General features: G+C 42.9%; 1 protein-coding gene across 4 annotated transcripts in view; it reads right to left on the minus strand.

The window, feature by feature from the left end:
* ilrun (inflammation and lipid regulator with UBA-like and NBR1-like domains) overlaps positions 1-24531 on the minus strand; it is a 130326-nt gene extending 105795 nt beyond the window's left edge. For 2 of the 4 annotated variants that reach the window (XM_072278537.1, XM_072278538.1), the window contains exon 1: positions 24163-24530. In XM_072278537.1, the coding sequence (XP_072134638.1) occupies positions 24163-24317 (155 nt within the window). In that variant the 5' untranslated portion in view covers positions 24318-24530. Of the gene's footprint in view, positions 1-12141; positions 12457-24162 lie in introns of those variants that run through there. The other 2 variants (XR_011889091.1, XM_072278539.1) reach the window with 2 other exon arrangements.
* Between the last annotated feature and the right edge of the window lie 349 nt (positions 24532-24880).

The raw sequence follows: 24880 nt of genomic DNA on the forward strand, positions 1-24880 counted from the left end.
TCCTATCCTCCAGTGTTCGGTCAGTGGACGACAAGCTGGATTGTGCGCGCGTACGTTCATCTGAGGACTGCTTTTCCATTCCAATAACACCCAGGCACCATCAATTTACAGTCACTCTGGGACATGGACTAAATCTTTTTTTCCTGGAGTGACTACATGCTTACTTGCCATCTATGTGTGTGAATGAGCGTTGTGCTGTGTAAGGCTGTTGGTACGGTGATTTACACCTTGGCCCTCGAGGAATGCTGCTTTGTTTGGCTGTATTCATAGCTATTCATGCATGGTTGAATGATATCTAAACCTGAACTTTTCCATGTGAGATTATACAAATATAATTCTTTGATATTTACTAATTTTCTATTGAGCCTATTCACACAATTGTATTGTTGTTAATGTTACTGTGAGGAAAGTGAAGATGATTTTCAATAGCTACTAATGCATACAGAGGTCCGATGACTATCAAAAGCCATTGTCTGTCGCTCTGTTGCACTCTGGGATAGTAATGTAGCATTATTGAATGATGGGCAGCTTGGAGAACAAAGTGTTGCTGCCAAGTCTGACATATTTTAACCACCAGATATATCTGAACAGTTACAAGGAAAAAACTGCAATCTGCTTTTCTTGGGAAACTAACTTTTCAGCAGCAATAGTGAACGTTGTGAGTTTAGGCAATTTCCTTCATTGGCCACTCAGAATAGAATTGCAAGCTCATGATTCAATTGTATGTCTTGATCATTTGATACAGATGCACTCTGATATGGAATTCTGGTTCACAGACCTTCTGGAGATGCATATTTCAGATTGGGTGGTGGATCCATTTGAGGTGAATGAGAATTACGTTGACACCACATTGCAAGAACTTCTAATTGAGCTGTCTATTTAACAGCTCAAGTAAAATTCAAAAGCAGCAAGCAAAATTTCCAGAGAACCAAAGACATTCAATATTAGTTTCTACAGCTCTGGAAGAAAGCAAAGTTGTTTTTAATTGGATTTCCCATCATCTAGTTAAACGTGGTTTTAGTCAAGCTCTTCACCTGTTTTTAAAAGCTCGTAACCATCTTGATGTTGTGAAGAGGTGATCTTTGATTACCTTTAACTAAGTGACAGCAAGATATTCAAAAAGTCATTAGTTTGCATCAGTCACAAAGATCTCACCAAATACAAAGTAACTCTAAGCGTTTTTCCTGATTGCTGGTTGGGGATATTATATTAAAATAAAAATATCCTATTCAGAGCTTTGAAAAAGTTTTATTATTCATATACACTTGTAGCATATTTAACATGCAATACTTAGAAGCTGTTTAAACGCAAATATTGATTATGTTAAGATAAGTTGCACAGTTGACCAAAAAATCTTTGGAAACCAACACAGGCTAGACGGTGAGGGCAGCAGAGGTAAATGAAAGTCACAACTGATCCACTGATAGAAAAAGATTGAGAATCAACTGATCCAGAAGGTACACCAATGCAGGAACATAGTTTCCAGCCAAAAATAAAATTAGAAGCAATCCTGAGAAACTGCCAACCACAGCAACTTCAGAGGCAACAGATCAAACTGGACAATAAGTGATCACAGGAAATCGAATCCATCCCCGGGCAAGAGGAGACATGAAAGTCAATCCATGCACCACACATAATCAAAGATAGAAAACTGACTGTGGTTTTGCCAAATATTCATCAGGATGCACTGATCTGACTTTAAAAACATCACACTTCACTTGCACTGTCGATCTGAATGCCATCTTATTTTTTTTTAAAAAAAGATTACATCTTGTCAATTTTTGGAATTAATTATGAGATTTTAGCATGGTTTCATGTCACAAGGGTTTGAGTTCTTACAGTTCCAAATTGTGTGATCAAACAATTTAAGAAGATAAAACTAAAAATCAGATAGAAAGCTAATTAATCAGAAGAATAAAATTATGAAAGGGTTAAAGTTGTTTCCACTGCTAGGTGAGACTGGGACGAGGGGACATGGTCTCAAGATTTGAGGGAGCAAATTTAGGACACAAGAGGAGGAACTGCTTTTCCCAGAGTGATGAATTATCCGGTGGATTCTCTGCCCAGTGAAGCAGTGGAGGCTACCTTAGTAAATATACTTTTTAAGATGAGGTTGGATAGAGTTTTGCACAGTAGGGGAATTAAGGGTTCTGGGGAAAAGGCAGGTAGACGGAGATGAGAAAAGGGGGAGGGGGGAGAAATTTTCAACGGTTCTTGTTTCAGTCGAAGCAAGGAGCTCAGAAGAAGAGTGGAAGAAATCGGGTAGAAAAAGTTGTTTTTTTTTTAAAAAACTGCTCGGGGAGAAGTGCCTGCACTGCGCAGGTGCGTGACGTAGCGTGCCAAGGTTTAAAAACAGAAATTTTCAACAGTTCTTGCTTCAGTCGAAGCAAGGAGCTCAGAAGAAGAGTGGAAGAAATCGGGTAGAACAAGTCGTTTTTTTTAAAAAAACACTGCTCGGGGAGAAGTGCCTGCACTGCGCAGGCGCGTGACGTAGCGCGCCAAGGTTTAAAAGCAGACCTCCATATACAGCGGCCATCATCGGAGTGGACCGAGTTAGAGTGGGACGGCTTTGGCTCAAACAGGCAGAGGCCAGGGTAGGTTCTGGTAAGTTTTTTGTTCAGATTGTTTAGTGCAGTGAGAATGCCAGGCAGGATGTTGGAATGCTCCTCTTGCAGGATATGGGAAGTCAGGGAGCCCTCTGGTGTCCCTGACAACGACACCTGCAAGAAGTGCATCCAGCTGCAGCTCCTGACAAACCGCGTTAGGGAACTGGAGCAGGAGCTGGATGACCTGAGGATCATTCGGGAGAATGAGGAGATTATAGATAGTAGCTACTGGGAGGTAGTTACGCCAAAGGAACAGAGGACAGGAAATTGGGTTATTGTCAGGCGAGGGAAGAGGAAAGGGCAAGCAGAGCAGGGTTCCCCTGTGGCCATTCCCCTCAACAAGTATACCGCATTGGATACTGTTGGGGGGGATGACTTACCTGGGACAAGCTGCAGTCGCCGGATCTCTGGCACTGAGTCTGGCTCTGCAGTGCAGAAGGGAGGGTGGAAAAAGAGGAGAGCGGTAGGGATAGGGGATTCGATAGTTAGAGGTGCAGATAGGAGGTTCTGCGGTCGTGACAGAGAATCCAGGATGGTTTGTTGCCTCCCGGGTGCCAGGGTCAAGGATGTCTCTGATCGCTTGCATGACATTCTGAAGTGGGAGGGTGACCAGCCAGATGTCATGGTGCATATCGGTACCAATGACATAGCAAGTTAGAGTGAGGAGGTCCTGGAGAGTGAGTATAGAGAGCTTGGTAGGAAGTTGAAAAGCAGGACCTCAAGGGTGGTAATCTCAGGATTGCTACCTGTGCTAGGTGCCAGTGAGGGTAGGAATAGGATGCACTGGAGGATGAACAAGTGGCTGAGGAACTGGTGTAGGGGGCAGGGTTTCAGATTTCAGGATCATTGGGACCTCTTCTGGGGCAGGTGGGACCTGTACGAGAGAGATGGGTTACATTTGAACTACAGGAGGACCAATATCCTTTCAGGGAGGTTTGTTAGTGCTACTGGAGAGGCTTTAAACTAGATTTGCCGGGGGATAGGAACCAGAGTGCCAGAGCTGACAGTGTGGCTGGGGTGAAAATAAATGTTGAAAGTTCAAGCAAATCCGCTGATAGAAAGGTTGTGAGTGGTGGTAAAAATCTTCTGAGGTGTATATATTTCAATGCTAGGAGTATTGCGGGGAAGGCAGATGAGTTGAGGGCGTGGATTGACACGTGGAATTATGACGTTATAGCAATTAGTGAAACTTGGCTGCAGGAGGGGCAGGACTGGCAGCTTAACATTCCAGGGTTCTGATGTTTCAGATGTGATCGAGGCAGAGGAATGAAAGGTGGGGGAGTAGCATTGCTTGTTAGGGAAAATATTACAGCAGTGCTCAGGCAGGACAGATTAGAGGGCTTGTCTACTGAGTCCTTATGGGTGGAGCTGAGAAACAGGAAAGGTATGGCCACATTAGTGGGATTGTATTACAGACCACCCAATAGTCAACGAGACTTGGAAGAGCAAATCTGCAGAGAGACAGCAGGCAACTGCAGGAAACATAAAGTTGTGGTTGTTGGGGATTTTAATTTTCCATACATTGATTGGGACTCCCATACTGTTAGGGGTCTAGATGGCTTAGAGTTTGTACAATGTGTTCAGGAAAGTTTTCTCAATCAATATATAGAGGGACCAACTAGAGGGGATGCAATATTGGATCTCCTGCTAGGAAACGAGTTAGGACAAGTGACGGAAGTGTGTGTAGGGGAGCACTTTGGTTCCACTGATCATAACACCATTAGTTTCAATTTGATCATGGACAAGGATAGATCTGGTCCTGGGGTTGAGGTTCTGAACTGGAAGGTGGTCAAATTTGAAGAAATGAGGAAGGATCTAAAAAGCGTGGATTGGGACAGGTTGTTCTCTGGCAAAGATGTGATTGGTAGGTGGGAAGCCTTCAAAGGGGAAATTTTGAGAGTGCAGAGTTTGTATGGTCCTGTCAGGATTAAAGGCAAATTGAATAGGAATAAGGAACCGTGGTTCTCAAGGGATATTGCAACTCTGATAAAGAAGAAGAGGGAGTTGTATGAAATGTATAGGAAACAGGAAGTAAATCAGGTGCTTGAGGAGTATAAGAAGTGCAAGAAAATACTTAAAGTAATCAGGAGGGCTAAAAGAAGACATGAGGTTGGCATGAAGTCTATGGAATTGAGGGAATCAAGTAGTGAGATCATGGAAACTGTACAGATTGAAAAGGAGGAGGTGCTTGCTGTCTTGAGGAAAATTAAAGTGGATAAATCCCGGGGACCTAACAGAGTGTTCCCTCGGACCTTGAAGGAGACTAGTGTTGAAATTGCAGGTACCCTGGCAGAAATATTTAAAATGTCGCTGTCTACAGGTGAGGTGCCGGAGGATTGGAGAGTGGCTCATGTTGTTCCGTTGTTTAAAAAAGGATCGAAAAGTAATCCGGGAAATTATAGGCCGGTGAGTTTAACGTCGGTAGTAGATAAGTTATTGGAGGGAGTACTAAGAGACAGAATCTACAAGCATTTGAATAGACAGGGACTTATTAGGGAGAGCCAACATGACTTTGTGCGTGGTAGGTCATGCTTGACCAATCTACTGGAGTTTTTCGAGGAGGTTACCAGGAAATTGAATGAAGGGCAGGCAGTGGATATTGTCTACATGGATTTCAGTAAGGCCTTTGACAAGGTCCCGCATGGGAGGTTAGTTAGGAAAATTCGGTCGCTAGGTATACATGGAGAGGTGGTAAATTGTATTAGATATTGGCTCAATGGAAGAAGCCAAAGAGTGGTGGTAGAGAATTGCTTCTCAGAGTGGAGGCCTGTGACTAGTGGTGTGCCACAGGGATCAGTGCTGGGTCCATTGTTATTTGTCATTTATATCAATGATCTGGGTGATAATGTGGTTAATTGGATCAGCAAATTTGCTGATGATACAAAGATTGGAGGTGTAGTAGACAGTGAGGAAGGTTTTCAGAGCCTGCAGAGGGACTTGGACCAGCTGGAAAAATGGGCTGAAAGATGGCAGATGGAGGTTAATACAGACAAGTGTGAGGTATTGCACGTTGGAAGGACAAACCAAGGTAGAACATACAGGGTTAATGGTAAGGCACTGAGGAGTGCAGTGGAACAGAGGGATCTGGGAATACAGATACAAAATTCCATAAAAGTGGCATCACAGGTAGATAGGGTCGTAAAGAGAGCTTTTGGTACATTGGCCTTTATTACTCAAAGTATTGAGTATAAGAGCTGGAATGTTATGATGAGGTTGTATAAGGCATTGGTGAGGCCGAATCTGGAGTATTGTGTTCAGTTTTGGTCACCAAATTACAGGAAGGATATAAATAAGGTGGAAAGAGTGCAGAGAAGGTTTACAAGGATGTTGCCGGGACTTGAGAAACTCAGTTACAGAGGAAGGTTGAATAGGTTAGGACTTTATTCCCTGGAGCGTAGAAGAATGAGGGGAGATTTGATAGAGGTAGATAAAATTATGATGGGTAGAGATATAGAGTGAATGCAAACAGGCTTTTTCCACTGAGGCAAGGGGAGAAAAAAACCAGAGGACATGGGTTAAGGGTGAGGGGGGAAAACTTTAAAGGGAACATTGGGGGGGCTTCTTCACACAGGGAGTGGTGGGAGTGTGGAATGAGCTGCCAGATGAGGTGGTAAATGCGGGTTCTTTTTTAACATTTAAGAATATATTGGACAGATACATGGATAGGAGGTGTAAGGAGGGATATGGTCCGTGTGCAGGTCAGTGGGACTAGGCAGAAAATGGTTCGGCACAGCCGAGAAGGGCCAAAAGGCCTGTTTCTGTGCTGTAGTTTCTATGGTTTCTATAGTCCATAGCCAGATCAGCCCTGATCTTACTGAATGGTGGAGCAAGCTCGACAGGCCAGATGGTTCTTATTTCTCATGTTCCTATGTTATGATAATGACCTTAAATATTTCAAGTATATATGCAGGCAATCCCCAAGTTCAGTTGCTAGGAACTGTCTAACGGCCATACATAACTGACACTAACTAGAAACTGTCCAGCAACAGTCTCCCATTGGGCTGTATTGAGTCCCAAATAAATAAGGAGAATCTCAGCTGTTTTCTCTATTGGTTTTTATTTGTAATTTGTCCCAAATAAGCAGCTGTCCTATCCACAGTATTTTCAATATTTTTTGATATATTTTGTTAAAAATCCAAGAGAGAAATTACGTAAAATCAGATTGCTGCACATCATGTGACTCCCTATAACCCAGGGAGCCCTTGTATACATATTTCAGACAAAAATGTGATGCAGGACACTGTTGAAAAAATCCTCAGCCCACAATGTTGTGCCAACCATGTAACCTACTCAAGAAACTGCCTAGAAATTCCCTAGCGCATAGCCCTCTATTTTTCGAAGTTCCATGTACACACCAAAGAGTCTCTTAAAAGGCCATATTTTATCGTATCCACTTCCACACACCCACCACTCTGTGTGAAAGGCGTACCCCTGACATCCCCTCTGTACCTATTTCCAAGCACCTTAAAACTTTGCCCCCTTCTGTTTGCCATTTCAGCCCTGGGAAAAAGCCTCTGGCTATCCACACTATCAATGCCCATCATCTTATACACCTCTATCAGGTCACCTCTCATCCTCCGTTGCTCTAAGGAGAAAAGGTCAAGTTCACTCCACCTATTCTCATAAGGTACTGATAAAGTATATAAAAGCGTTAACACTTCGTTAAACAATAGCAGCCTGTTTCTTAGTGTTTGGCATAGTTGTAGCAAAGGGACAGAAAGTATTATGGGAAAAATCAGACAGTAGGGGATGTTTTGGCCATGGCACTCGGGGAACTACTCCCTGTGTGGGCCTTGGGGAAAAGATGGCTCTAACCTGTGGGAAGCTGCCACGTCTTGGGTGGTCATTGCTCCTGCCCTTATGTATGGCTCTAGTTGACTGGAAGCCCACAAAAAGAAGGCAAAAGACAACTGCCCAGTACATGGTGAAGTCTGTGATGGTATCTTTAGTCCATAAATTTTTTACAGTCAATACAATGTATCCACCGCTTTTGTCCTTCCAACTTGACAGCAGTGGGCGCGGTGAGCAGTACTTGGAATGATCCCTTCATCCGTTGTTCTAATTTGCCACGGCACCAGTTCTTAATTAGTATGTAGTCCTCGGTTTCGATGTTGAGGTAGTTGCCTTCTCTTGTCGTATCGTCCTCGTCCTTGTATGCCTGACGCACCTGTAAATGTAAGGCTCAGAGAATCTTAGTTAGGTAGCCCCTTTATATCAAGAGTGGAAGGCTGCACAGAACCCCATGGAATCCTTGGGGGCTTTCCGAAGATGATTTCAGCTGGTGACACTCCCGCTTTTTTTCCCCCTCGGGGGTGGCCCTCTTATGGAATAATGCTAAGGGCAATACCTTTAACCAGTTAAGCCCCGTTTCCTCCGTAAGTTTTGCCAATTTAGTTTTTAGGGTACCATTTGCCCTTTCCACTATACATGTAGCCTGGGGATGGTGACAGCAATGGAAATGTTAGCAATGGATAAGGCACTGCAAATTTCCTCATTTAACTTTGCTACAAAGTGGGGACCGTTACCTGAACTCAATACTTCTGGTAACCCATACTGGGGGATTACTTCTCCAACAGTATTTTAGCCGCTGTCAGGGCTTATTAGGAGCTTGAAGAGATTTGGCATGTCAACAAATACACTCAAAATTTTCTATAGTTGTACCGCAGAGAGCATTCTAACAGGCTGCATCACTGTCTGGTTATGGAGGGGCTACTTCACAGGACCAAAAGAAGCTGCAGAAGGTTGTAAATCTAGTCAGCTCTATCTTGGGCACTAGCCAACAAAGTACCCAAGACAACCTCAGTGAGCGGTGTCTCAGAAAGGCAGTGTCCATCACCAAGGACCTCCAACACCCAGGGCATGCCCTTTTCTCAGTTACCATCAGGTAGGAGGTACAGAAGTCTGAAGGCACACACTCAGTGATTCAGGAACAGCTTCTTCCCCTTTGCCATCCGATTCCTAAATGGACATTGAAGCTTTGGACACTACCTCACTTTTTTAATAAACAGTATTTCTATTTTTGCACATTCTTTTAAGTAAATCAATAAGACATTTTGAATAGATTTGTTTAGTATTTATTTATTATTCTCTCTCTGCTAGATTATGTATTGCATTGAACTGCTGCTGCTAAGTTAATGAATTTCACGTCACATGTCGGTGATAATAAACCTGATTCTGATTCCGATTATTCGTGGCAGGGATTGACTCGATCCATCTACTAAACACATCTATGATCACCAAGCAATATTTGTAACAATGCACTGTTGGTAGTTCAATAAAATCAATTTGTAAACATGAAAAGGGGCCTCCAGGTAAGGGAGTGGCGCCCAAAACAGGGTGTCCCCTTTCCCACATTATTCTTACAGCATATTAAACATGCTTTTGTCCTCTTTGTTGCTGCAATTTCGGATGTCACTATGTTTGCAGCAAACTATTTACCCTTCCCTCCTTTCCGAGGTAAGCACAAGTATGAACATAATCAAGGAGGATTGGCAGAAACTGGGTAGGGATGCAAACCTGTCCTGCAGGGGTGTACCATAGGCCCATCACGGGACCCTCCTCACAGCCCATCTGTGACCATAGTCTGCATTCCTCCTCAGGGGCATCCCCCTGAAACGTACATACGGCTTGCATGTCTGGCAAACCCGTGCTGTCTGAGAGGCGCAAGGGATTTTGGCAGGGCCCCGGTGGGACTAGAATTTCCAGTGTCTGGGCTGCAGCTTTGGCAGCCTCATTGGCCATGGCATTACCGGTGGAGATTTTATCAGTCTGACAGATACGAGCAGAGCATTTGATAATGGCCAATGTTTCTGGAAGTTGCAAGGCAATGAGGAGATTCTGTACAAATGTAGCACTGCTAGTAGGACACACAAAATACTCTGCAGTTGCTGGGGTCAAAGCAACACGCACAACACGCTAGAGGAACTCGGCAGGTCGGGCAGCATCCGTGGAAACGAACAGTCAACATTTTGGGCCGAGACCCTTCGTCAGGACGCAGTAGGATGTCCTGAGGAAGTGAGGGAACCCCGGCATTCCCAAAGCGCTCCATGGTCATGAGCTGCCCTGAAGGCGTATCAGTGAAGATGTTTGCACGTTTGTTGGCGGCGAGGATGCAGGCACGAGTGAGGACAAATAACTCAGCTTCTTGTGCTGACATGGCTGGTTGAAAGGCTGCCTGGTCAAGCACCATGTCATCTGTGACCACAGCACAGCCAGAACATCTCTAGCCTTGAGGGCCCATGGAAGAGCTACCATCGACATACAAGCTTACATCGGGGTCCTGTAGGGGTTGGTCCGTGAGGTCCTCGCGGGCTGTAGTGAGGAGTTGATTTTGAGCACACAGTCGTGTTCAGAATCATCTGTAACCTGGGGTGGCAACATTAGGAAAGTGGCTGGATTTAAAGTGGAGCAGAGAGAAAATTTCAGCAGCTGGTTGCTCAGTAAGGCTGTCTCATAGCGATTTTGTCGTGACTGAGTGAGGTGCTGTATCTGTCAAGATGTCAAAAGCTCCACCATTGAGGGGAAAGACAGCAAAGGCTGATGTAAGGTAATATTAGAAGCCGCAGTTACCTGGATATATACTGCCTTCCCTGAAACTCCACCGATAGGAATCGTATCCATTGGCATGTTCGTTCAGACCCCTTGAACCCCAAAGTCGCTACTTACAACAGGTAACATTTTCAAGAGTCAGTTAGCAAAAGGATTGTTCATGGAGAATGGGATGATGGCCCGGTTTGAAACTGGGCGTCTCTGCTGTCTCTAGGGGCGCCTTGCCTTCCAGTGTCCTGGTCGGCCTCAGTTAAACCACAGTCCAGCCTGAGCTCCCCCGGGCAAGGGCACTCGCTGGGGTGGCCCATTTCTTCGCTTAGGGGATAAGATCGTTGGGGTCGTCCCCTTATTGCCATCACCTCGCCGGGTCCTGGGGCATATGGACCACCACAGTGGGGGTAAAGCCAATCAGGGAATTGATCTCAATCCCGGTTCTGGCATATGGTTACGATACCAGGCATTATCTGACCCACATCAGTATCCCTCACCCTGCTGGACAAATTCATGCTTAATTGCAACTCCCTCTGAGTCGGTTCTGGACTCTGCGCTGGCATCCCAGTAGTAAGCTACGGTGCGTCACATCCAACTACGGTCATTATCTGGCCAGTCCATATTGTTGGTCTTAATCATCATGGCTAACTTAAAAGTGAAACATTGGAGCAGCAGCGCATTAAATTGAGGGGAAGTATTCCCATTATTGAAGATCTGGTCCCCCGCGTAAGTCTTGTAGCAAGATCTGGTCCCCCGCGTAAGTCTTGTAGCATGATACAAAGCGCTCCCAGTCATCCAACCCTGATTCCCCAAGTTTCGGTTTACATTCTAATACCTTGGAAATGTTAACAGGCTGCTGCAGTGCTTTTACCAAGCCCTGGATTGTCTGGTGGGTCTGCTCCTCACTAGTTGGCAACCCCCCGCCCCCCCCCCCCAGTTCTTTCTTCCATTTCAGTCCCTCGTCTGCAAATAATATTATGCAGCGAAGTCCAAAAAGATCCTGAGGGGTAGCATCATACATCTGAATTGTGCTCCGCACATATTGTGCGAAAAGTGCCGGTTTCTCCTTTCTGTCAGGGGCCTGCTTCTTTATCATGATCATTTCTTGTGGCTTCCATGGGGGATATACAGGAATAACCGCCGGCTGATCTTGCTCCCCCACCCTGGGATTTGGCATCATTCAGGTAGGTAACTATCTCTGAGGTTGGGGTGGGGTACTTTTCTTGGGAACTGAGCTGATCCATCCTTCAGTATCACCTCGTGGGATGGTTGGATATAGGGGCTCTGTCCTCCCCCTCTTCCTTTGTTTCACCCTTCCTCCCACGGCGTTAAGAGAACCCTAAAGAATTTTTGGGTCCCATGGCTAGCAGCGGCTCCCAATACAGTGGTGGGGGTCTTGTCACTAGCCAGTCCTCATCACGATCACTCTCATCGAACAGGGTCGTTAAGCCAGACATGCTCCTGCGATCCCGTATTTCAATCCCTATTTGTCCTCCGGGTTTTATTCCTTGATCAAGGTTTTGCATTTATTACGATTGATCTTTTTCTGGACCATTTTTATGGCTTGTTCATAGCTTGTCACATCCCAAGTCCCCTTCCCATGGCCACACTTCGTCCCATAATTTCTCACGTAAAATACCACTTAAAATACGTAAATCTCTCTCTTTATCATGAAACAACTCATACATATTACCTAGTGAAGTTGCTGTACCTTTTTTTTAAAATCACACAACAGATCTTGTCTCACGTTTTTGTCTTTTTACCAAGCACAGTATCCGCTGCTCAATTCTCCTGTTGATTCTTAATTGACTTTAATTTTTACCCGATACCTGTGCACAGTATCTACTGTTCAATTTTCCTGATTTGTTACCCAACTTTAATTCTTAGACGAGTTCAAATTTTACCCGACTCATGCCACCTATCCAATTTTATCCTTCCTTTTTTTTAAAACCAGACACAGTGTGTCAGCTGTCCAATTTTCAAATAATTGTCCTACCTTATGCGACTCTCTTGGCAGATTCATTCCGGGTCCTGTCAGGGTTGAGGTCCGGGCGAGGGGCAGAGACTCACACCAGTATTGTAGGGAGCAACAAAGACAATTCATCTTTGCGGGCCCGATCGGTCCTCGTAGATAGGGCCTGTCGCTTACTCAGCCCGCCTCCGTGTCACAGTCCCTATGCTGGTACCCTGCTTGCAAGCACCAAATGTGGAAGTCGAATCCGGATAAAGTCACTCAAAGACTGTATAGGTACAAACTCCTTATTCAAAGCACCCGGGGCTTACTCAGTTAGTCGCTCAAACAGGAACAGTCTGTCTATGACTGTTCCTGTCCGATCCACCAACTGACTAACAATTCCCCTTACAACACAGATACTGTATATTTGTTCAGATACCTCCCACGCAAGACAGGCTTGAGTCAAAGTTATCCACTACATGACAGCCCCAACAGACAAATTACAAAATAGGCATAACGGACAGAACATACAGAAACAGGCTAGAGTGGTCTTATCTCTACGCATGAGTGCACAAGGAGATAAACATCCTGAAACCCTAGCTAGCCACCTTCAAGAAGAAATATGACTCAGGATGGCTTAGCACATCTGTTGATCATCAGCGGCTTCTTTCAGAAAAACAGGCTGCTATTGTTTAACAAAGTGTTAACCTTTTTACATACTTTTATCAGTACGCCCCCCAATCCAGGCAATATCCTTGTAAATCTCCTCTGCACTCTCGCTATAGTATCCATATCCTTCCTGTAATGAGGTGACCAGAACTGTACACAGTACTCTAAATGAGGTCTGACTGAAGTCTTATATAGCTGTAACATTACCTCATGGCTCTTGAACTCAATCCCACTGTTGAAGAATGCCAACACACCATACGCCTTCTTAACATCATCTCTAATACATACTGTGATAGCTCACCAAGTTTTCTTCAGCAGCACTGACAATAACAGGAATTCCCCATCTACCAACAAAACATAACAAAAACAGCTGGATCACCAATCTTACCTCACCAGCAAGTAGGGATACAAGTAAAGATACAGACCTTCATTGAGATTTTTTGTAAAATGTATATCAAAAGATGTAGTGAAATGCACTGTTTGCATCGAATCGTATCAGCAAAAATTGATTTGATTTAATGCAAACATATTTCACTTTACTAACCGATCTTTGGAATATGGGAGGAAACCAGAACACCAGGAGGAAACTGACACAGCAATGAGAACATAAGCTCCTTCGAGACTGTGGCAGGAATTGAATCCCGATCAGTGAGCAATGCACTAACTGTTACACTTCCAATAATGGCCCTGACGTTTACTCACTCCCCAAAATAAAAAGGCTTAAATTCGATCTTTTTATCACTAAGAAAAAGGCATTTACTATGAAGTAAAGATCCTCTAAAATGGAAATCAATTCAGCTACTATGTTGAATTAAGATGACTATGCAGGATTGGCCAAATTATTCTTCAAAAAATATTCCATGTTCCATTCAAAGCAATGTTTTCACAGACATTTTCAAACATTTCAATCTCAAATTCCAGTAACATTTTCCATAGCTTCAGTTTGCATTCCCTTCACTCGAATACAAAAGACCAAATAATTTTTCACATGGGTTGATCAACTGAAGGCAAACATAACTAGTTTTTCCATTGTCTTACATCTTCTACCCAGAGTGAAATTCATCTGTCACATTTTCTATGCAACATTGTCAAGACTCATTCAGTAATTAGCAACACTGACAAGTAACCAGGGGCGAATTGTCATCATCGATAAAGAAAGAAAGAAAGAAAATGACTGGCCCAGAACACATGCACTGTGACTCAAGCATTCTTTTCATTTTGCTTGTGCAGGAGAACAGCATGGCCCCTGTCACCCACACAGTCTGAAGCCAGGACAGAAAACTGCTATTTTTATACAGAATTAGCTTACCAGTTACAGATACTGACCATTTGGTAAAATGTACATTTTTAAATTCTTTATTTGCAAAATGAATCACCATTCACAATAAAGGTGTTAGAAGTCAATCAAAACCTCAAGCTGACAACCCACGATATTTTGAAGTTAGAAAGATGCAAGACATGGAAGAAAAAAATTCCTTCAGTTAGTCCTGACCAAGGGTCTCAGCCTGAAACGTCGACTGCACCTCTTCCTACAGATGCTGCCTGGCCTGCTGCGTTCACCAGCAACTTTGATGTGTGTTGCTTGAATTTCCAGCACCTGCAGAATTCCTGTTGTTTGCGAAGAAAACAAATCCTGGAGCAGTGGAAAAGCTACTGCAATTAAGTGCTCCTGCCTCACCTGGTCTACTTTTACATATACAAATGGGAATTTCTTTACTGAAGTGTCAAGGATATTCAGACATGCTGGTAATCATAGACAAGTTTTCAAGATGGGTGGGTGGAACCTATTCCAGGAACAAAAGCCACTGTCACACCCACAGCAAGATATACTGGATGTGACGGAATGGGGTTTATACCTCTCTTCTACAAAATGTTAGGATCTTGTAATTAGGCTATGTCTTTTCTACTATGAGGCATACACAGACTTTACATCCCGAGTCAAGAATTTAACAAGTCATTTCAGGAGGAGCATTATTCCCATTTTATTGAAGTTGCAAAGAGCATAAGAGGTTAAAAATGTTGCTGCAGCTTTGGAAAGGTTAAGCACTGACTTAGCTGATGCCTCGGAGAAAGGAACACCAGAAATGGTCGCCATGCACAAGATGGTTCTTCAAAATCATATAGCATTAGATCCTCTCTTTGCAGCTGACAGGCAACTTGTGCAGTAATAGGCAAGTACTTAAATACCTTAACGGTCTGAAGACAGAACCAATTTAGCTGACCATATTCGTAAAGCAGCAGCTAAAATACATCAATTGGTGGACAGCATTTCTTTGATTGAATTTTTTTTTAAAGAAAGGGGCTTTCCTTCCTCCACTATCAACTCTGTTCTTAAACGCATCTCCCCCATTTCACGTACATCTGCTCTCACTCCATCCTCCCGCCACCCCACTAGGAATAGGGTTCCCCTGGTCCTCACCTACCACCCCACCAGCCTCCAGGTCCAACATATTATTCTCCGTAACTTCCGCCACCTCCAACGGGATCCCACCACTAAGCACATCTTTCCCTCCCCCCCTCTCTCTGCATTCCGCAGGGATCGCTCCCTACGCAACTCCCTTGTCCATTTGTCCCCCACATCCCTCCCCACTGATCTCCCTCCTGGCACTTATCCGTGTAAGCGGAACAAGTGCTACACATGCCCTTACACTTCCTCCCTTACCACCATTCAGGGCCCCAAACAGTCCTTCCAGGTGAGGCAACACTTCACCTGTGAGTCGACTGGGGTGATATACTGCGACCGGTGCTCCCGATGTGGCCTTTTATATATTGGCGAGACCCGACGCACACTGGGAGACTGCTTTGCTGAACATCTACGCTCTGTCCGCCAGAGAAAGCAGGATCTCCCAGTGGCCACACATTTTAATTCCACATCCCATTCCCATTCTGACATGTCTATCCACGGCCTCCTCTACTGTAAAGATGAAGCCACACTCAGGTTGGAGGAACAACACCTTATATTCCATCTGGGTAGCCTCCAACCTGATGGCATGAACATCGACTTCTCTAACTTCCGCTAAGGCCCCACCTCCCCCTCGTACCCCATCTGTTACTTATTTTTATGCACACATTCTTTCTCTCATTCTCCTTTTTCTCCCTCTGTCCCTCTGAATATACCTCTTGCCCATCCTCTGGGTCCCCCCCACCCTCCTTGTCTTTCTTCCCAGACCTCCTGTCCCATGATCCTCTCGTATCCCCATTTGCCTATTACCTGTCCAGCTCTTGGCTCTATCCCTCCCCCTCCTGTCTTCTCCTATCATTTTGGATCTCCCCCTCCCCCTCCAACTTTCAAATCCCTTACTCACTCTTCCTTGTTAGTCCTGACGAAGGGTCTCGGCCTGAAACGTCGACTGCACCTCTTCCTAGAGATGCTGCCTGGCCTGCTGCATTCACCAGCAACTTTGATGTGTGTTGCTTGAATTTCCAGTATCTGCAGAATTCCTGTTGTTTTCTTTGATTGAATTCATTTAAGTCTCAGAAGCCACGGTTACTGAATATTGTGTGTCATATTATTCACACTGATATGCCTCATCATAATTTACATTTTTTCTTGTTTAAAGAGTTCTAAAGGGGTCAGTGTTGCGACCGCTGCTTTTTACGACGTACGTCAATGATTTGGACTACGGTATTAATAGATTTGTGGCTAAATTTGCCAACGATAAAAAGATAGGTGGAGGAGGGGGTAGTGTTGAGGAAACTGAGAGCCTGCAGAGAGACTTGGATAGTTTAGGGGAATGGGCAAAGAAGTGGCAAATGAAATACAATATTGGAAAAATGTATGGTCATGCACTCTGGTGGAAGAAATAAATAGGCAGACTATTATTTAGATGGGGAGAGAATTCAAAATGCAGAGATGTAAAGGGACTTGGAAGTCCTTGTGCAAGATACCCTAAAGGTTAACCTCCAGGTTGAGTCGGTTGTGAAGAAGGTGAATGCAATGTTGTCATTTATTTCTAGAGTTATAGAATATAAGAGCAGGGATGTGATATTGAGGCTCTATAAGGCACTCGTGAGACCACACTTGGAGTACTGTGTGCAGCTTTGGGCTCCTCAGTACATCCTTTCTGAAGTGACATTAGAGAGGGTTCAGAGAAGATTCACAAGAATGATTCCAGGAATGAAAGGGTTACCGTATGAGGAACGTCTGGCAGCTCCTGGGCTGCATTCCCTGGAGTTCAGGAGAATGAGGGGAAAGATTCTGAATGTTAAAAGGCATGAACAGATTAGATATGGCAAAGTTATTTCCCATAGTAGGGGATTCTAGGACGAGAAGGCACGATTTCAGGATTGAAGGACATCGATTTAGAACAGAGATGCAGAGAAATTACTTTAGTCAGAGGGTGAGAAATCTGTGGAATTTGTTGCCATGAGTGACTGTAGAGGACAAGCCATTGGGTGTATTTAAGGCAGAGATAGATAGGTTCTTGATTAGCCAGGGCATCAAAGGGTATGGGGTGAAGGCAGGGGAGTGGGGATGACTGGAAAAATTGGATCAGCCCATGATTGAATGACGGAGTAGTCTTGATGCGCTGAATGGCCTACTTCTGTTCCTACATCTTATGATCTTATGAACACAATAGTTCAAACCCATGGAAGTGTACCTACTAATCTGCCTAACCATGGTATTATTATGAATACTTTGAGGGATACATACACCCTTTGTTATTTCACAATCCAAGTAGGTTTTTTGATCATTTAATTAATATGTATTTATTCTAAACGTGTGATTTAGAATCAAAGGAGGGATTGTTGGATCTGTTTAATTTGAATTGGCACTACCTTTGCAGTTTAACAATTATCTGCCTATTTTTTAAGTAACCTTTATATGCATATCAGTTTAATCGTCGTCATCATGGCTATCCCTTGTGGTTGAGGATGATGGTCTTCGTTCCGTTGATCTATTTATGGGCTCTCAAGTGGCTTATGAGTCCAATCTTGGCTTTGAAAGTTCTTCCGCATTCAGGACAGATAGTTCCAGATGGCAGGTCGGGCTTTGGTTGTTGCTGCCTCTCTTTCCATTTTCTTCTCTCTTCTTCTAATTCTGTACATCTGTTGGCTTCAACAGTTGCTGTTCCTTCTCGGATGATGGCTTGCCAGAGTTTCCTGTCCTTGGCATTAGTTTCCCAATTGTTGATGTCGATGTTACATTTCTTCATGTTGGTTTTTAAGACGTCTTTGAATCTCTTCTTTTGTCGGCCTCTTTACGTTTGCCTTCTTTAAGCTGGGAGTAGAAGATTTCTTTCAGCAGACATTCGTCTCTCATCTGAACAACATGACCACTCTATCTTAGTTGGTTCTTGATGACGTAGGCTTCAATGCTTGTTGTTTTTGCTTCATTCAGCACGCTGACATTGGTTGTTCTATCTTCCCAGCTGATATTTAAGATGATTCGAAGACAGCATCGATGGAACTTTTCAAGTGCCTTCAGATGTCGTCGGTATGTTCGCCAGGTTTCTGATGCATACAGGAGCGTTGGGATCACCACTGCTTTGTACACTAACATTTTGGAGGCTGTTCGGATGTCACGATCATGAAAGACTCTTGTTCGGAGACGTCCAAAAGCTGTTCCAGCGCATTTAAGACGATGTTGGATCTCGTCATTAAGGTCGACATTGGAGGAGAAGTGAGTTCCAAGATAGGGAAAGTGGTCCACATTTTCCAGGGTTGTTTCACCAAGTTGAACTGATGGTTCTATCCGATTTGTCTCAGTTGGCGATGGTTGGTAGATAATCTGAGTTTTCTTGAAATTGATGGCAAGTCCAAGTTTCGTGTATGCACAGCTGAAGGCAGTCAGAATCTGCTGTAGGTGGTTTTCTGAGAGAGCTGCAACACTGTTATACACCTATCGTGGCTATACAGAATATAATTCTGATAGCTTCTCTGTAATTAAGTGAATAAGTGTTTTCTTATTGGTTAATTTTAACTGCAGTATTGAATAAGTATTTTACACAAACCCCATTTCCAGAAAAGTTGGGATTTTTTCCAAAATGCAATAAAAACAAAAATCTGTGATATGTTAATTCATGTGAACCTTTATTTAACTGACAAAAGTACAAAGAAAAGATTTTCCATAGTTTTACTGACCAACTTAATTGTATTTTGTAAATATACACAAATTTAGAATTTGATGGCGGCAACACACTCAACAAAAGTTGAGACAGAGTTAAAATAAGATTGAAAAGTGCACAGAATATTCAAGTAACACCAGTCTGGAAGACTCCACATTAAGCAGGCTAATTGGTAGCAGGTGAGGTATCAGGACTGGGTATAAAAGTAGCGTCCATCAAAGGCTCAGCCTTTGCAAGCAAGGTTGGGTCGTGGCTCACCCCTTTGTGCCAAAATTCGTGAAAGAATTGTTAGTCAGTTCAAAAGGAACATTTCTCAACGCAAGATTGCAGAGAATTTAGGTATTTCAACATCTACAGTACATAATATTGTGAAAAGATTCAAAGAATTCAGAGACATCTCAGTGCGTAAAGGGCAAGGTCAGAAACCACTGTTGAACGCGCGTGATCTTCGAGCCCTCAGGCGGCACTGCCCAAGAAACCGTCATGCTACTGTGACAATCATAGCCACCTGGGCTCGGGAATACTTCGGAAAACCATTGTCACTCAACACAGTCCGTCACTGCATCCAGAAATGCAACTTGAAACTGTATTACACAAGGAGGAAACCATAATTAAACTCTATGCAGAAACGCCAGCGAGTCCGCTGAGCCCGAGCTCATCTCAGATGGACCGAAAGACTGTGGAACTGTGTGCTGTGGTCAGATGAGTCCACATTTCAGCTAGTTTTTGGAAAAAAATGGGCGTCGAGTTCTCCGTGCCAAAGATGAAAACGACCATCCAGATTGGTATCAGTGAACGGTGCAAAAGCTAGCATCTGTGATGGTATGGGGGTGCATCAGTGCCCACGGCATGGGTGAGTTGCATGTATGTGAAGGTACCATTGACTCTGAGGCGTAGATTAGGAATTTAGAGAGACATATGTTGCCATCAAGGAGACGTCTCTTCCCGGGACGTCCATGCTTATTTCAGCAGGACAATGCCAGACCACATTCTGCACGGGCTACAACAGCGTGGCTTTGTAGACACAGCGTGCATGTGCTTGACTGACCTGCTGCCAGTCCAGATCTATCTCCTATTAAAAATGTATGGCGTATCATGAAGAGGAGAATCAGACAACCGAGACCACGGACTGTTGAGCAGCTGAAGTCTTATATCAAGCAAGAATGGACAAAACTTCCAATTGCAAATCTACTACAATTAGTATCCTCAGTTCCAAAACGATTAAAAAGTGTTATTAAAAGGAAAGGTGATGTAACACAATGGTAAACATGCCTCTGTCCCAACTTTTGTTGAGTGTGTTGCAGCCATCAAATTCTAAATTTGTGTATGTTTACAAAATACAATTAAGTTGGTCAGTAAAACTATTGAAAATCTTTTCTTTGTACTTTTGTCAGTTAAATAAAGGTTCACGTGAATTAACGTAGCACAGATTTTTGTTTTATTGCATTTTGGAAAATATCCCAACTTCTCTGGAAATGGGGTTTGTAATTGTTTGTCTCATCTGCAGATTTGAACGGCATTTCTCATACCCGAGTATAAAGTAGCTGCTTTACTCTCGGCACCATCTTTAGTTTCTCTTCAAGCAGCAGTGACCCCTGTCACTATTCTGTTCTCTTTATTCCATCAACTTTTAATAAAATGATCATGAAGCAACAGGTTTTATGTCTTGTTCCTAACTTCTAAAAGAACCTTGGATTTAAAATCCGGAATCCAAAAATACTAAAATCTAAAACAATTGAATGAGAAGGGTAGGGGCATCAGTTTGTGCAAAAATCAATCTATCCAATTAAGACAAAGGAATTTGAAGGCAATCCGCAATAGTCTCAACATGGAGGTTTTGTCAGAAGATATTTTCCTATCTACTATTCTGTAAGTAGAAAACTTGTAATGAATTTGGGATCTTAGCTTTTGAGAAGAATACTAAAGTTTCTCTGAGTGATACTATACTAATTTACATTCGAAGCTCCACCAATGTGAAGTCCTCAGATTTGATCAAAGTCTAAAACAATGAATGGCAGCTGGAATAATTTGTTACTCTGCTCTGTTTCTGGAATCCCAACGGGATCCAAAGGCAGAGCCAGACTGACTACAAATGCGGGAATCTGAAACCATACAAAATGCTCAATGAATTCTCAAGTCCAAATGGTTGAGTAGGAAGAAAGGAATTGTCAATGTTTTGGATTGAGACTCTGCATCAGGTACTGAAGCAGGGTTCCATTTTTCTTACCAATGCTTGCTGTGTTCCACCAGAAGTTTATTTTTTGGTGTTTCTTTTTGTTTGTTTTCTGGTGCTGAAATACAAGTTTTGCAAAGAAATCCATCTCTTCAATCCAATGTCAGCAATGCATACACCAAATGTGGGATCAGAATCCAAATCATTGGAAAGGGAATCCTTTGCCCAGAAATTAGCAGAAAAAGTGGTTTGGTCCACAAATAAGCATGTGTTTAAATATGCCATTGTTGTGTGATGTTTTTTAATGTTAATTTTTTTGAACTTAATAGATTAGAAGCTTGCTGGTATGTTTTGTTTTTATCTTGCTGTTCATAACTGCCTCCAGCCTCACATCCCATTTCGCTCAGTGTAGAAAAGTCGGAACCATAACAGCAAAAAATCAGGGTGTTGAAAATACCGCACAGAACTGTTAAGAGGACAAGCATACACTCAACAAGTGACTGTATTAGATTGTCCCTCTCAAACAACTGATGCACCACCAGCTTTCTTCTGGATGCACAAGTCCATCAAATTTCAAAAGGCGAACATTAAAAATGTATTTCACAGTAAAATAACAGTACAATTTCCTTAATGTTCTGAACAAGTAAAAGTGAAACCGAAACTGGGACATGTTCATAAAAATGCACTACCACATTGCTGCATGTGAAGAATCCTCATTCTGATGCACAGCTGTTTTATGTTTATGCAGAACTATATTTTGATGAAAAAAGAATCCCACTTGGTCGCAGGACCACTACTCTCCAAAAGCTGAATGCACCCAAACACAACATTATCCTGCCCTGACCCAAGTTTACACAAGTAGCTTTAAAACCCACATTTTAGAAATACTGTACATGATTTCTGAAATTGTTGCAGTGAACAATGCTAATATCCTCCTCTTATGACTGTAATCTTAAAACTGAGCTCATTACAAGTTATAAATGCACACATCTGTACAGCCTATGTCCTACACCAGTCAATACAATTTGAAACAAAGCATTTTAAGTAATCCAAATCCCAACTAATGAAATTCATTAATTCCTTGCCATTGGCACAAGTGCCCATCTACAGTACAAACTGCACCAGATCCCAATTATAATCTTCCAAGTGCTCCACCGACAAGATTCCCCTACAAGATTAATGTACTGCAGTTCCGCTTTCAACACCCCAAGTGTTGGAATGTCTTCACAATATTTCAAGTAGGATGACTCACCACAAACCCTCAAATCAAATGGGGAAATCACTGAACATTTGATTTGGCCACTGACAGCTACTTTCCATGAATGAATAAATCATAAAAACTGAAGTTAAATATTGGTAATAATCATTGCAGGTTGACCTGAATCTTTGGTCACTGGACTGTTACTGTGTTCTTTGAGAACAACATCTTGACCCTAACTTAAAACTGCTAAACTTCCCCTTCCCCACTACACATAGAGTAGTTAGAACATAATCTCACACATGCATAGAGGCAATTAAACTGAATAGCCTATTACAGACTTGTCAAAGATTACAAATTTAAACCAAGATGGTTTATAAAGCAGATAACCAAAAATGCAGAGCATTTATAATGACACGTAAAAGTAGCCTGCTCAGTTTAGACCTGTAACCATTGCAGTAATCTGTAAAACTCATACCACAGCACCACTGCAGCTCAGCTTGTAACTTCAACTCAATCTGTTTCAAAGCATGAACTGCATTTAGTGATTACACAAGTCCACAATGCCCAAGGTTTTTTTTTGTAATCCAGCATCCCATATTTCCATAACTGAAATACTGCTTGACTGGTCCTTGAAGTTGGTAACCTGGAGTATGTAATGTTGGGAAGTGAGGTGTTGGGAGAATCACGATGAACTGAAGTTACACAGACAGTACTTATAAATTGGGCCACTTCCTGGTTCACGGTAACTATTTCAAGCTTTTGTTACAATTTTTTATTGCCAGGTATATTCTAGGAATCCAACTGTATTTCCAAATGTAATTACACTGATCCATTTTTGAAATAGAAAAACAGCACATTTGGTCCAATATGATCATTTAAAACATGAATGCATTCCTCAATTATATTTATAGAATCTTATTCAGAGGTCAATTGTGAAATTAACATGTAAAGCAAGAATTAAACCTTCAATGATTAATGGGATGAAATGAATTCTGTACTTTAAAAGTGGCACACCCATTTCAAGTTTCTCCATCATGCAGACTTACCTACAAAATGCTGCATGCATTTCTACATCATCCTTAAATAAAGCATCACAAACTATTTCTTAAAAACACTAATAATTATATTATAATTTTGTATACTATTGTAGTTAAGAAACAAAGTAGATGTGATCATTAATAGATTTTTTTGCAGTTTTTGTTTTGTATAGAAATCACATGTAATGGAAATGCAAAGAGAAAGAAACAACTGTCATGGTATTTCTGCACAAATCCAAAAACTCTCAAAAACTACTGAAATAAAAGTACACAGAATATATATAAACTACTAAAGAAAATTCAGAATATGTCAAGTAAACTTACAATGTACAATTCAACTGTAATATAATCACAGCGCAAAAACGAGGAAGATGATGTTGTTGGCCTATCAGTTCATTACCTTTATCCTACCTAAAAAGATTTCTAGAATTCTATTACGATTAATTTTTGAAAAATTAGTAGTTACAAGTTAGGACTCACTTCAAATTTTTTTGGAAAAAAAACTAATTGTAACGTTCAAAGAAATTGCTTACGTCTGCTAAATTTCATAGCCATAACACGGAAACATAGATTTCCTACAGTAAAACCTTTTAGAAACAGCAAATGAATTGCTCCAAAGTGGTCGTATCACCAAAGCCGACAACTTTGGTGAAGCGGCAAAATGACTCAACTCGAATAGACAGGACAAGCCCCTCAACGCGTAATTGTAGAAGGTCGGGACAGAGGCCCTTCCTCGAACCTCCAGGAATCACCCCTAAGGTAACGGAGGTAGGAGTGGATGAGAGCGTCATCCCTCCTCCTGATACCGCTTATGTAATCCGCGGAAAGACGCACATTAGGCCCGGAATCGGCGCTTTTGGCCTATCAAAGGCAAGGGGAGGAGGCAGGAAGGGCCTGGAGAGGCCTGTGACTTACCAATTGGTCATGTCCAGGAAGAAAGCACAGCCGGCAGGGTTGAGCTGGAAGCCCAGCAGCCTCTGAAACTCGGAGATCAGCACATCCTTATCTGTGGTTCCCATGCAGCTAAATTTCTGCATCAGGTCTTGATCTAAATCCATATCCACGTCCATTGCGTTTCTTTATCGGTCTCTTTGCTCTCGCCCCTGAAAGTGGCGCCGGTGGGGGCCCCCCCGCTCCGCTCGCTGTAAACGGGTACGCAGTGACGTGTACCTCTAGACCGAGGCCTACCCCTTAAACATTGTCGCTACCTCGTTCCGGAGGCGTCCGCTTCAATAACACGGCCCCCCTCTCTGGCCGGCCACACGCATGCGCAGCCAGCCTCCCCGGCCGCGAGTCACACTCGCCTCGCGTCACCGGGCTCTGACGTCACACTCGCCCATGGCGTCACCGAGGGGCTGAAGATGGCCCATCGCAAAGCAAATAATGTTGTGGGTAAGAGATTATGTGAAATCGGTTAAAAAAAAAGAGCAATGAACTGTTCGTCGGTACGTGGTTTAAAACTCCAAGAAGGCTTCTATAGGTTAACAATTGTTGCGTTTGCAAATTAAAAGCAAAACAGCAAATCATGGAAAATGTGAAGCAACCGTGCTGAGAATAAAGATGAGGGCAATTGAAACAGTGGCGTCTATTTTTTAAAAGAACGTGAAAGGAATATCAAAATGTACTGAAATAT

This window comes from Mobula birostris, chromosome 14 (assembly GCF_030028105.1).
Source record: "Mobula birostris isolate sMobBir1 chromosome 14, sMobBir1.hap1, whole genome shotgun sequence".
Taxonomy (NCBI): Eukaryota; Metazoa; Chordata; class Chondrichthyes; order Myliobatiformes; family Myliobatidae; genus Mobula; species Mobula birostris.